At 38.1% G+C, this 13,966-nt stretch overlaps 1 protein-coding gene across 2 annotated transcripts in view; it reads right to left on the bottom strand.

The window, feature by feature from the left end:
- The window catches only part of cenpp (centromere protein P), a 118,619-nt gene that overhangs the window by 103,336 nt on the left and 1,317 nt on the right, over nt 1–13,966 (bottom strand). For both annotated transcript variants that reach the window (XM_026167225.2, XM_026167227.2), the window contains 4 exons: nt 13,782–13,936; nt 13,245–13,333; nt 10,738–10,826; nt 1,649–1,745 (listed from right to left, as the gene is read on the bottom strand). In XM_026167225.2, coding sequence (XP_026023010.1) covers nt 1,649–1,745; nt 10,738–10,826; nt 13,245–13,333; nt 13,782–13,936 — 430 coding nt within the window. The remainder of the gene's footprint in view (nt 1–1,648; nt 1,746–10,737; nt 10,827–13,244; nt 13,334–13,781; nt 13,937–13,966) is intronic.

Genomic DNA, 13,966 nt, shown 5'->3' with positions numbered 1-13,966 from the left:
TTGATATCACTGCTAAAAGGGACAAACACGTTTCATTTTTTTGGTGAGAATTTCATGTCAAAAGAATATATAAGGAATATATTTCTATATTTACTTAGAAAATTCACAACCATGTTAAATATGTATTTTGCCCACTCTAACGGTGTTTTCAAGCTGCTGACAGCTACTATGTGTCCATTACACATTTATTACAATAGTAAAGTGAATAGTAGAAGATACTGATAATAGTGAACGACAATCAGTCCTTTTGTGACAGCTGCAACGATGGCACAACCATCAACGTCAATCAGTGTTCACAGTGAGTTGACTACAAATACAAAGAACTGTGGATGAAGAAAACACCAGGGGTAAGTAACAATGTTGTGTTCGAGGCAAGTAACAGCTTGTACATTAGACAAGTGTGCATGCTCCAGCTAATGATAGTAAGTTCTTGGTCATAATAAAGTACTGGAAAGACAGAAGTCGATTTTTACTTCAAACCACTAGCACAATAAACACAAACAGCAAAACAAAAATTGCTGAACTCAGCATGTGGATATTGGTTTATGCATGTGTGGAGAAATTTCCAACTACCTATCCACAATACCGAAAACCCAGTTAGCACTGAAATTGTATGTTGCTAATTATACCTGTTGTTGTGTACGACAGAAACTGCCTTGTTAATGCTATCCAGAAAAAACTTTAGGATTCTTGTGCAGAGATGTATGTCAGCTCCTCTGCTTCTGTATTTTTATATGTTTATTCCTCCAAGTACATGTTTTGTCTGTGTGTGTCATAAAAGCGTGGAATACATAACAGCAAAACAGTTATGGTGGGAAATTTGTTTTTCCATACAAGACCTGAAAAAATGCAAGTAAAGCAAAATAAGAGTTTGGAACACATAGACCAGTATGGAAAATGTGGGTTAATCCTCCTTCAGCTCAGCCAACTTGGCAGAACTTTGCATTCTCCAAGTAAACAGGAGAATAGGTTCCACATTGCTTGTGCAGCTTGATGTACTATTTGATATTTCATTGCTACCTCTTCAACAAAGTCCCACCCTAATATCTCATATTATCATGCTCGCACCACTTCACACCTACTGCATTAACCCATGGTATTCTACGCTTTTCATTCCTCTTCAATTGTCTATCTCTGCAGTGTCACTTTTTGGAGGTGTTGTATTTTCACTATTTACACTTTATAAAAAATATTCTCTGAAAATCAGATAACAGAAAAAAGACAACTCACATAGAATAAAAAGGATGACCCATAATGATGAATCATCAACAGGAACATTTTTCCACCTATATCGATTCACCTAGGTATCCACATAGCCATTCTTTGTACATTCACCAAGTTTAACCTTAAGACATATGTCTCCATTAAATTTCTCTCACATTTAACCAAACCGCTCTTTAACTAGATAATCTATGTGCACTTCTTCACAATACCACTAGATGTCTACATGATCTCTCTGTATTTATTACCGACTACAATGGCCTACTTAGCCTGCTCAAAAGCAGAGGAGGATGCCTACTGGCAATATGTATGGGTCTGATTAGCTACTCTTAGCTCATGACGTACAGATCAGGTGGTTAAATTTGTTAGGTTTGTGAGGGCGAGTTTGCCGGACCATCCATTTTGGTGCATGTGTGTTTTCACTTACTTGGAATTGTTGGAAAGTTCTGCTTCGGTCATCACATCTGTCTGAAAAAGTTCTTAAGGTCCTGAAGAATAGCAGAAGATCCCTGCTCTCCTCTACCCTGAAATTACATTGCACAGATCACTAAAGCAGTTTATTTAAGCCCCCCACCAAGTAGCCAAATGGCTCCAGCCCATGCCACATGAGTTTAACATTCATAGTTTGATTCCAAACAGGGACCTTGTGCACCTCTCTCCTTTTGATTTTTGTATGCCAATTCGCCCTTACTGGGCCAACAAAGGCAGAATGCAAAAATCATTAAGAACACTTTTTTAAGCTATCACAATCCTCAACAGTATCCTGGAAATACTGATTCAAAGTGTGCATGCATGTTAGTGTGCTATTGTTTGAGAGTTTGCACTTAAAACACAGTACAAGCTTGATGGTATGGTTATTGCTTTGACAGGAATTTGGTCATAAACCAGGATAGTCACTCCATACAAATTTATTTTATGTAAGAGTAAATATCCTCCAGCAGCCTACAGATGGCTGGTTGTGGTGGTGGAGGAAAGCGGTTGCAGTGATGTCAAAGGGGGAGCAGGAAAATTTTGTAGCTTATTTAGAGTGTCAGGTTGGTTTGTTTGGTTGATGGTATGAGGAGAATGAGGCAAGTTACAACAATTGGAAATCATTACTGCCATTACAGGGAGTGCAGAATTATTAGGCAAGTTGTATTTTTGAGGAATAATTTTATTATTGAACAACAACCGTGTTCTCAATGAACCCCATAAACTCATTAATATCAAAGCTGAATGTTTTTGGAAGTAGTTTTTAGTTTGTTTTTATTTTTATCTATTTTAGGGGGATATCTGTGTGTGCAGGTGACTATTACTGTGCATAATTATTAGGCAACTTAACAAAAAACAAATATATACCCATTTCAATTATTTATTTTTACCAGCGACACCAATATAACATCTCCACATTCACAAATATACATTTCTGACATTCAAAAACAAAACAAAAACAAATCAGCGACCAATATAGCCACCTTTCTTTGCAAGGACACTCAAAAGCCTGCCATCCATGGATTCTGTCAGTGTTTTGATCTGTTCACCATCAACATTGCGTGCAGCACCAACCACAGCCTCCCAGACACTGTTCAGAGAGGTGTACTGTTTTCCCTCCTTGTAAATCTCACATTTGATGATGGACCACAGGTTCTCAATGGGGTTCAGATCAGGTGAACAAGGAGGCCATGTCATTAGTTTTTCTTCTTTTATACCCGTTCTTGCCAGCCACGCTGTGGAGTACTTGGACGCGTGTGATGGAGCATTGTCCTGCATGAAAATCATGTTTTTCTTGAAGGATGCAGACTTCTTCCTGTACCACTGCTTGAAGAAGGTGTCTTCCAGAAACTGGCAGTAGGACTGGGAGTTGAGCTTGACTCCATCCTCAACCCGAAAAGGCCCCACAAGCTCATCTTTGATGATACCAGCCCAAACCAGTACTCCACCTCCACCTTGCTGGCGTCTGAGTCGGACTGGAGCTCTCTGCCCTTTACCAATCCAGCCACGGGCCCATCCATCTGGCCCATCAAGACTCACTCTCATTTCATCAGTCCATAAAACCTTAGAAAAATCAGTCTTGAGACATTTCTTGGCCCAGTCTTGACGTTTCAGCTTGTGTGTCTTGTTCAGTGGTGGTCGTCTTTCAGCCTTTCTTACCTTGGCCATGTCTCTGAGTATTGCACACCTTGTGCTTTTGGGCACTCCAGTGATGTTGCAGCTCTGAAATATGGTCAAACTGGTGGCAAGTGGCATCTTGGCAGCTGCACGCTTGACTTTTCTCAGTTCATGGGCAGTTATTTTGCGCCTTGGTTTTTCCACACGCTTCTTGCGACCCTGTTGACTATTTTGACTGAAACGCTTGATTGTTCGATGATCACGCTTCAGAAGCTTTGCAATTTTGAGACTGCTGCATCCCTCTGCAAGATATCTCACTATTTTTGACTTTTCTGAGCCTGTCAAGTCCTTTTGACCCATTTTGCCAAAGGAAAGGAAGTTGCCTAATAATTATGCACACCTGATATAGGGTGTTGATGTCATTAGACCACACCCCTTCTCATTACAGAGTTGCACAGCACCTAATATGCTTAATTGGTAGTAGGCTTTCGAGCCTATACAGCTTGGAGTAAGACAACATGCATGAAGAAGATGATGTGGACAAAATACTCATTTGCCTAATAATTCACACTGAACACTGGTGCTCCACAGGGGTGTGTACTGAGCCCTCTCCTGTACTCACTCTACACCTACGACTGCACGGCCACTAACAACTCCAACATCATTGTGAAGTTTGCGGACGACACTACAGTGGTGGGTCTTATCACCAATGGTGATGAGACGGCCTACAGGGAGGAGGTCAGCGCCCTGACCAACTGGTGTCAAGACAACCATCTCACACTCAACGTTGCAAAGACAAAGGAGTTGATAGTGGACTTCCGGAGGTGCAGAGAAGTACACACCCCCATCACCATCAACGGCGCTGCTGTGGAGAGAGTGAGCAGCTTCCGGTTCCTTGGTGTACATCTGGCTGAGGATCTTACGTGGTCAGTACACACAAACAAAACAGTGAAGAAGGCGCAGCAGCGCCTCTTCTTTCTCAGGAGACTGAAAAGATTTGGCATGAGCCCCCGCATCCTCAGGACCTTCTGGTTGTGTTTACTGACCTCGAAACGATTTTATGTGGTACACGGTGCTCGAAAACCAGTTGAATGATTTAGTACGACTTTGCTAAGCTACGGAGCTGCACCGCTTGATGGATTGTCGAAGCATTACGGCTATCGTAGGCAGGAGCCTCGCGGAGTGATACGTACTGTGCCTCAACATAATATTACTGTATTGTGTGTGTATAACCTCTTTTTAAGTTTTGTGGATATTATATATGGTTATGCTGAGGATATGTCGGCCAATTTCCACTGGAAATGCCTTTTGGTTAAACTGTGAGCAAGGAATTTGCATTTGCACTGTTACATTTTTATAATACTTTAATGCACATAAAAGCTGCTTGTTTAAGTGAAAATACATTGATGTTTTTTGTTTGTTTTTTTTGCACTAATAAAGTTGTGGAGTTGTAAAGTGTTTTGTCTAGTGTCAATTATATCGTCAGTTATATCGTTATCGCAAATTTTCTAATGTATATCGTGATAAATATTTTGGGTCATATCGCCCTGCTCTAGACACCATATTGACCTGAATAAAATCGACAAAATATACAATTATAAGTTCAGATATTGCTGGAGAGTTTGCAAGTTTTATTTGCAGACTTCAAGTTGTTACCATTTGTTTTGAGCCTGTTTATGTCAAAGTTAATCAGCAGTAAAATTGTTTTATGAGGCCGGTTCAGCCTGTAGCAGATTGTAAAGGCTCAGGTAAGACATTCTCCTGCCATGAAATACATTCATAACACCAAACATTTCCCTCTAAATATATCACCTAACTAATTGGGAAACCTCTTAAAAGCCCTGAGAATATGCTTTTTCAACAAGATAAACCTTTAAACAAATAAGGGAGTCCTGACAGATCCATTTAAATGACTGTTGTCAAATTATTATAACTTATATAGGTAAAAACAGGTTTTAGAAAGCTGTCTTGGTGATTAATCTTAATTGTAATTTAAATATACTTATACAAGAAATATATTGTCTAAAGAGGTAGTTTGCAAAAAAAATGCCTACTTCTATATAATGTGTTGTATGTCATAACAGAAATGGCAAAAAAAAGTATTTGTTTTGGTCTGTCTGAGTGAAACTGGGACATTCAGTTAAAGGATTTCCAGAGTTTTCCATGGGGGCCCGGGGCTAGACGGCAGCCGGGTTAAATTTCCAGATGATGTTATTCCACACAGACCTGATGGAAACATGGCAGCACCCTGCCATATAATGGAGGAGGACCAGAAAGACAGAGAGAGGAAGAGAGAGGGAGAATGGGACCAATGCCTAGTTTGACTGATTTAGTCCTACTGCTTCTGAAGAATCTATAAAATATTCTGTGTACACTGGTAGTAAATCCAATCAGCTTGCTATCAAGTAAGATCTGGAAGGAAAAAACAAAAAACAAACCATACTGGGAGGATATGGTTGGGGTCATCACCGATGATGACTTGGATTTACAGGATTAATGCAAAGTTCTCCAAATTACTGGATGCATTTTGTACAAAAAGATGCACACGTGACATAACAGTTGCTGCACCTTTAAAGCAACAGCTGTTGAAAAAACAAATCTGTCTTTGAGAGGCAAATCTGATGAATATCTCCTGCTCCTATAATGACCTCAACACAGTGTGCACAATTTCCTGACACAATCAGTCTGACAAGTTAAACTGCACTTCAGACAGCACTGACAGCCTGACGGTGTTTCCCCCACTGGAGGCTAGAAGTTAAAAACAGTTCATAAATAAGCTGGCCTGGATCTCCACACGACAAACATCCATAAAAGAGTCTGTCTGATGTAATCTTCTTTAAATCCAGTCCTTTAAATCTATCCCAGACTGCAGAACACCAACAGTGTTTCACATCAGTTACCCCCGAAAACAAAGAAACCTCTCGGTTTTGAAGACGCCAAGATATTACATAGCAAATTTATTTAAACTTGACTTAAAAGCCTGAAACAGTTGTATTGTAACCTGCTGTACAGCTGCCAACACATAACCTCACCTGCCTGAAAGTTGCTCTCAATACAGATACAAAATGACTCATTATTAGCTAATAATGACAATCCGCAGCATCTTTCTCACCTTCAGCACTTTTTACAGCCTTGAGTAACTGCAGAGATTCTGTATATCACTGTGAATACTATCAAAACATGGGTGGCCACAGAGAAGTGCTGTGCTACTTTTAATACTAACAGAGTTAAGAGATCACTTCACTGAGCCAGTGGGACAAATGTGAAAACAATATATGTGCGCTGGTTTAATACAATGAACAAAGGTCCTACTGTCAGTATTTATCTTCAACAGTTCAGACCACATTGACTTTACAAAGATTATCCATCTGATTTGGATACACACACACACACACACACACACACACACACACACACACACACACACACACACACACACACACACACACACAGAGAGAGAGAGAGTTTCTGACAAGGCACCAGTGTCTTGAATCATTATCTCAAGTATTTTTCCATCTGTTGTTTGCCAAATTCTTCAGACTGGGCCACACAATCCAGATGTGGTCTGGCCTCAGATATCAGACTTCTGCTCTTTGCTGCTGATTCACTGACAGACCAGGCGCTTTCTGGCAGATTGCGGTCATAGGGACAGAAAATGCACCTGGGTATATAAAAACCACGTTTAGTCTATAATCCACAAACAAAGAGAACATCAGTTTGATTTTACAGCAGAAAACTGCTCGTCTGCACAGCAAAATACTATAATATACAGTCATGTGAGAAAATGAGGACACCCTTTGAAAGCCTGTATACTTAAAATATATTTGGAGATGTGGATATTTAATATCAATTTGAATGATACTGAGGGATCCAAATAATATAACTAAACAATTAAAAAATAAGAAAAGCCTTTCTAAAACCTTATGTGAAATGTAATTTTAAAAGAATGCAATTTCTGGTGAGGAATAAATTAGGACACCCCCACTTATTATCCCACTTAAAATGGTTAAAATCACACACACAGGTGTATCTTGTCAGGTGCACATGATCAGTACATCATTAACCAGGATTTTAAAGGAGCCTTGCCCTATTTAGTTTGGTGTGCTCCTGACTGTTGAAGTGAACGCCATGGTGAGATATAAAGAGCTGTCTGATGCCCTCAGAAAGAAGACTGTGGCTGCTTATGAGTCTGGTAAGGGATTTAAAAAGATCTCAAAAGAATTCGACATCAGCCATTCCACCACCATCAATTGTTTACAAGTGGAGGACATTCGAAACAACTGCCACCATGCTCAGGTCTGGTCGTCCAAGCAAATTCTCCCCAAGAGCAGATCACAAGATGCTCAAAGAAGTCATCCAAAATCCTAAAATGTCATCATGGGAACTACAGCAGGCTCTGGCTACTGTCGATGTGAAAGTGCATCGCCCTACTATCAGAAAAACACAAGTTTGACTTTCATGGGAGGTGTGCAAGGAGGAAACCTTGGCTCTCTAAGAGAAACATTAAGGCCAGACTGAAGTTTGCCAGAGCGAACGTAGACAAAGACCATGACTTCTGGAATAATGTTCTTTGAACAGATGAGTCTAAAATTGAATTATTTGGACACCAGAACAGTAGACATCCATAGTCCTGGAATGGCCAAGTCAAAGCCCTGATCTTAATCCTATTGAGATGCTGTGGGGTGACTTGAAACGGGCTGTACATGCAAGAAAACCCTCAAACATCACACAGCTGAGAGAATTCTGTGTTGAGGAGTGGGGCAAACTTTCTTCTGATTGATGTCAGAGACTGGTAAAAGGCTACAAAAGGCGTCTCGCTGAAGTTATATCAGCCAAAGGGGGCAACACTAGTTATTAGGGGGTAGGGTCTCCTAACCTTTTCCTCCATTAAAATGCACCACTTTGGTGCACGCAACAATAATCTAGTTCACTCAGAGCACAGCAGGAGATTCAATGGAATTAAAAAAGAAATGAAGAAATAGAAATAAATAGTATTTGTGGGAATGTACTTATCCAGCACAAAACACATTTACTGTTGGATTTATGAAATGTGTGCACCAGCCTATTTGTTCTTACCAACTTGTGTATAAATTAATATCTGCATACCCGTTTCCTTCAAGATGAAGTAGAGAAAGTGGTGGAATTGGTTTAAATCACAAGGTTAAAAACTACCTTGTGACTACATTTACGATTTTGTTTTGCTTACATGCAATTATATTTTTTATTTATTTGATTGCAATTCTGTACATATGGTGGCTTATGGTGTTTAGGAAAACAATCAATAATCTAAGAAATAATAAGATATAATAATAAAAATATTTACTATTACTATTAGTAGTACTTTTTAAAAAAAATTATATTGATTGTATATTGTATATTGTACTCATTTTAAAGACTTGTGTTTGAAATTTCCTAACAGAGCCAGGCCATCATTTGTGGTAAATGGCAATCGGACTGGTTCTATAACACTTTTCTACTCTTTTTCTACTTTACTGTGTACTTAAAGCACTTTATATACCACGTCTCATTCACCCACACAACATTCACACTCTGATGAATGCATGGGAAGCAATTCTGAGTTCTGTATCTTGCTTAAGGGCACTTTGGTATTTGCAGACTGAAACAGTGAGATATTTGAACCACAACCACCTGCCTGGCCACAAAAACCCTCTAAATTTGTTTGAGTGTTAGAGTACGAACAAATTCAGGCATGAACATACTAATAAATCCTGATTTGTTCATGCGCTTGATTTACGCACAAATATGTGCGTAGGCACTGTTAATAACTTGTCATTTACTTACTAGCTATAGTTTTTAAAGAAACATGCACTTCTCTTGTTAAACACACAAGCAAAACCAAAAGTTTCACTAGACCATGGTGTTAAACCTTTTCCACAGTCCATATTAGCTTCTCTTCACTGGCCTACTGTTAAATCCTGAACTTAAATTCTGCATGATCAAGCCCTGTCATATATTAACAGTATTAGATTATTCCAAAAAAGCACTTAGCTTCAGACTACAGGTTTACTTGTGGTTCCTAGAGTTTCTAAAAGTAGACTGGGAGGCAGAGCTTTCAGGTATCAGGTCCATTTCCTGTGGAACCAGCTCCCAGTTTGGATTTGAGAGAGACACTATGTATACTTTTAAGATTAGGTTAAAACTTTCTTTTATGATAAAGATTACAGTAAGGGTTAGACCAGATAACCCAAGACCATCTCTTAGTTATGTTGCAATAGATTTTGGTTGCTGGGTGCTTCCAATGATGCACTGAGTATTTCTTCTTCACTCAACAATTTTCTTTCCATGTGTTTAATCATCACTATTGCATTTAGAGGTTTAAACCAGCATTAGTAATGATTAAACTCTGACTCTCTCCCTCGGCTCTCTTTTCTTTCCCCTCATGGCAGATGGATGGCCCTCCCTGAGCCCGGTTCTGCTGGACGTTTCTTCCTGTTAAAAGGTTTCTCCTTTACCATCAGGGAAGCACTTGGTGACAGTGGGATTCTTAGGGTGTTCCCTCTAATATTGTTGGGTCTTTACCCTACAATATAAACCTGAACTTCTCAGCTGGTAGAAGACAATAAGGGTGGAACATTACTTAAAGACAAGAAGAAACCTTATTAAAGGTTAAATGGGGATTCTAGACAGAAATATAATTTGCAACCCAGTGGGTTTGATAGCAATTAACATTTTTTTCTTGCTGTGTAAAAAGCACCTGCTGGGGAAAAACAGTGACTAAAGCTCCAAGCATCACTGAGTAAACCTATAATAAGACCAGATTCAGCTCAGATACATTGGACAGTCACAGCAGGAAAAGAGTGGGTGTAATTAATATTATAGATGGCTCTGCTCCATTTACAGGTGTTTGTGCCAGTATGCAACACACCTAGAAGGAATCCAGCCTTTATAAATGTAATGAGTAACACCTGTGCTGTTTGTCTTTGGAAAGGCTTGCCATTTGTGAGACCAAGAATGAGTAAGTGTGAGTGAGAAGGTTCGGCCTGAAGAGAGATGTTTGCTGTGTGACAATTTCATCTACTTTAAAAAGCACTTCAGTTAAATTATACAGGCAGCTTCATTCTGACAGGGATAACAACCAATATTAAACATGTGGAGCTGGACCACAGACAGACAGAGTGTAAATAAATGAGAAACTGACCACAGTAATTGGCCAAAGGTATGCAGGTTAAGGAACATGTGTATTTGTCTATTTAGACCTAATTTTTCATCCATTACATTACTTTTTCTGTCACTTTCTATGTGACCAACCAGGTGGAACACTATAAATGTCTTTAAGAAATGTCTGTCCAAAAACATGCCACTTACTCAATATTTAAATGATTCTTCATGTTTTGCTCTTCCTGAAGTGAACAGCTCTGCTTTTGAGTACAGTTCTTTAGAACACAGGTTAACTGTTAATTCATTCACCTTGACAAGAAGCTGCTGAAGTTTTGCAGGTCACTTGAATCAAGCACCACATTCAGATCGCCGATGGTCCTCTTTGATCTCTCACTGTCCTGCAGGAAATAACACACAATCCATTATTCAGTTATAGCACAATGAGTCACTTTATTTACAGTGACCAGTTTCACCCATCTGTGTTGCTCTGCTTTAAATACTTTGTCAGATTAAGAGAATGTCACGCTGACATGTCATGCATGGCCCTTTGGATTTCACTATTATCCAATTATAAGAACTCACAAAAGCAAAGCAAAACAATACAACAGAAGTGACTGAACTCAAATTTCCTCTTGAATTTTAATCTCTATTATATAATTATTCTTGAGTTAAACTGGTTTCATTTCTCTTACAGATTCAAACAGCTGAGTAAGCATTTACAGTTCAGTGTCTGGACTATATATATTGTATTATATAACTGATATATAATCAGTAAAGTTTCTAAGCTACACTTTCACCATATCTTTTCATCATGGTTAATGTGATCAGGAGCAAAATGTGGGTAATAAACAATGGGCAGATGAGTGGTGACACATAATAGCTTAACAAATTAAGCCTGTTTTTCAGTTCCCTGAATGTGAGAAGCAAAACAAAACTGATCATTTAGCCTTATTAAATTGGGGAAAATATTTTCAGGAAAAGCCAAGGGCCCAGTTGATGCTCTAAAGAAATAGTTCAGAGCATTCACAATCCATAATGTGTATTATTTTTACTCACCTGTTTGTATTTTAACTAAATATACAAGAAAACCTTGCTTTTTATCTAACCTTTGGTAAATTTCTAAATGTTTTACAGAGTTAGGCTAGCCATTTCACCCCACCCCACCAGCCTTCATGCTGAACTTGGCTTCGACTAAACAGCTCTTTCTCTGTGTTAATGAAAAAGGTGTTTTTATATATATATATATATGGAGATACGCTGGTTGGTTTCAATGTGTTACAACAAACAAAACAATTTAAGGTTACTGGAAGTTGTGCTAGTCCACATTAAGGTGCAATAAAAAGGTCAGTAAACATTAAACTACAGTTAAGGGTAAGAAGAGATGGTTTCAAATCAACAAAACAAGTACTATTCTCATTAAAACAAGTTAAAACCCTTTGGCTAATTGTAATTTTAATAACATTTTGTGAAAAGCTTTAAATAAAACCATCTGCTTGCTCTAATAGTCAGTGTAGCTAGAATTAAAACCAGAAAACAAACAATTAAAGTCTTTACTGAGTTACTTGTGTCAAAAAGTATGGGTAAAATCTGCATCTTAAATGACTTCACGAAACAGCTTATATACATTATTCCTAAAGCCCAGCTTCACTGGTGGCCAAATGAGCTAAAATTAAAACCAGAAGACTTCTGGACCAACATGAAGCTGGTTTATTGGTCATTATACTGCACAATAAATTAAAAATTACTGTTAACTTTACATTTACACTATTAGCTGATGTTGAATTGTCTTTTTTTTTTTATGTGACAGTCAAAAACGGGATTCTAACACACCTAGATATGAAGTAGGATATAAAACTTCAGAACTTTTTTGTTACAGATACAAATGTAGCCTGAAAGAGCTCCAAGTGCTGAAAGTTGTCCTCGTGTGTTCGGTTACGTTCACAATTTTGAAAATAAATATACACCTGATTTAGCCATTTTTGCAAGTTACAAATCATTTAGGAGGATACTGTGTTCAGGCACCTGCAGCCTTTTAAAACATGTTAACATTTCCCAAGTAAGCTACTGGTGAATATCATAATCATAGTTTTATTATTGTTACTGAATATCAGACATCATCACAAGAATTGTAAAACAACACCACTCATCAGTGAAACACTAAGGCACATGGCTTTGTCACCCTCTGCTGGCTGGACACAGCACTCCAGAAAGAATTCAGTATGGTTTTTGTCTCTGAGAATGTTTATATACCTTATTTTCTACTTTAGTTAAAGATTGAAACAAATTTCATCTGTCGCAAATTAAAGTGGAGTAAGATTAAGGCAACACCAGTCTTTGTATGATCAAAACCTTAAACAGATTGTGCATAAGACAAGTAGAGATACATGTGAATACTAATAATAATAATAGCCTATAACAATAACAACTAATAATCGATACAGTCCCAAGCTAAAGCCACGATTTTAGTTAATTTTTAAAATAATACGTTTTATTAAGACTGAGATTTTGAGTATCTGAGCCAACATATCTACAACATGCAGACTCAACTGGACTTAAACACCAAGTCTGGGTCACAGTGACAGCTACATATATGGTTACACAATAATAATAATAATAATAATAATAATAATAATAATAATAATAATAATAGGTTAAAAAACAGAAAATCAGACACTAGATGGGTTAGAAATATGGACACAAGATAAAATAAGCTGAAAAGTACTTGCAAAAATCAAAGCAAGAGTTCAATGAACAGTTTCAGACCGGAGGAAAACTATAATCCATAAACAAAAACGGAAGGAAATATAACAACTCACCTTGATCTCGGAAAGCTGAAACTCGACCTGGAAGACCAGTTCAGAGCAGTTACCCGACAAAGAGAGCTGCTGAACCAGCTTTCTGCCACCTAACATACACAAATGCAATTATTTTTAGATCTATCATTTCATACCAAAATCCACTAAAGGGACCTTAAAGCCTACAGTGCATTGTGTTCCAAAAGAATGTTGTTCATGTATTATTTACATTCATGGTAGAAGCCTGTCTTTTTTGGCATACAGTCACATATAAGTTTTTGATCAGTGTCAATCATGCAGGCACAAACCAAATGAATATTGTTTAGCTCATCAAAACCTTGCAGATAATGGGAAAAAACAAACAAAAACAAATCAAACAACAAAAAATAAAATAAAAATACATTATATACTAAACTACACAGGGAACAAATGAAAACACTAAATGACATAAATAATTAAGATGCATCAGATTTATATTCTGATGGAATCTTAATCCTCTATTTAATACATAACAGGTCAGATGGCAGTGAAGACTGTGGTTTGAGACCCTGCTCTTACTGTTTTGTAGAGTCTTTGTGGTGCAGCTGTTCAAAGTGATGCCATTAATTTCTGTCTGCAGTTTCACATCCTCCTCCAGCTCCTCCAGCTCCTCTTTGAGTCTGGACATCACCATCTCCTTCCCTCCTTCTTGTCTCTGCCCGCACATGAACACTCTGTGAAGCCAAATAATTTATGATGTAAAG

Source organism: Astatotilapia calliptera, chromosome 5 (genome assembly GCF_964374335.1).
Source record: "Astatotilapia calliptera chromosome 5, fAstCal68.1, whole genome shotgun sequence".
Taxonomy (NCBI): Eukaryota; Metazoa; Chordata; class Actinopteri; order Cichliformes; family Cichlidae; genus Astatotilapia; species Astatotilapia calliptera.
This window is presented reverse-complemented; position numbering and strand designations above follow the sequence as displayed.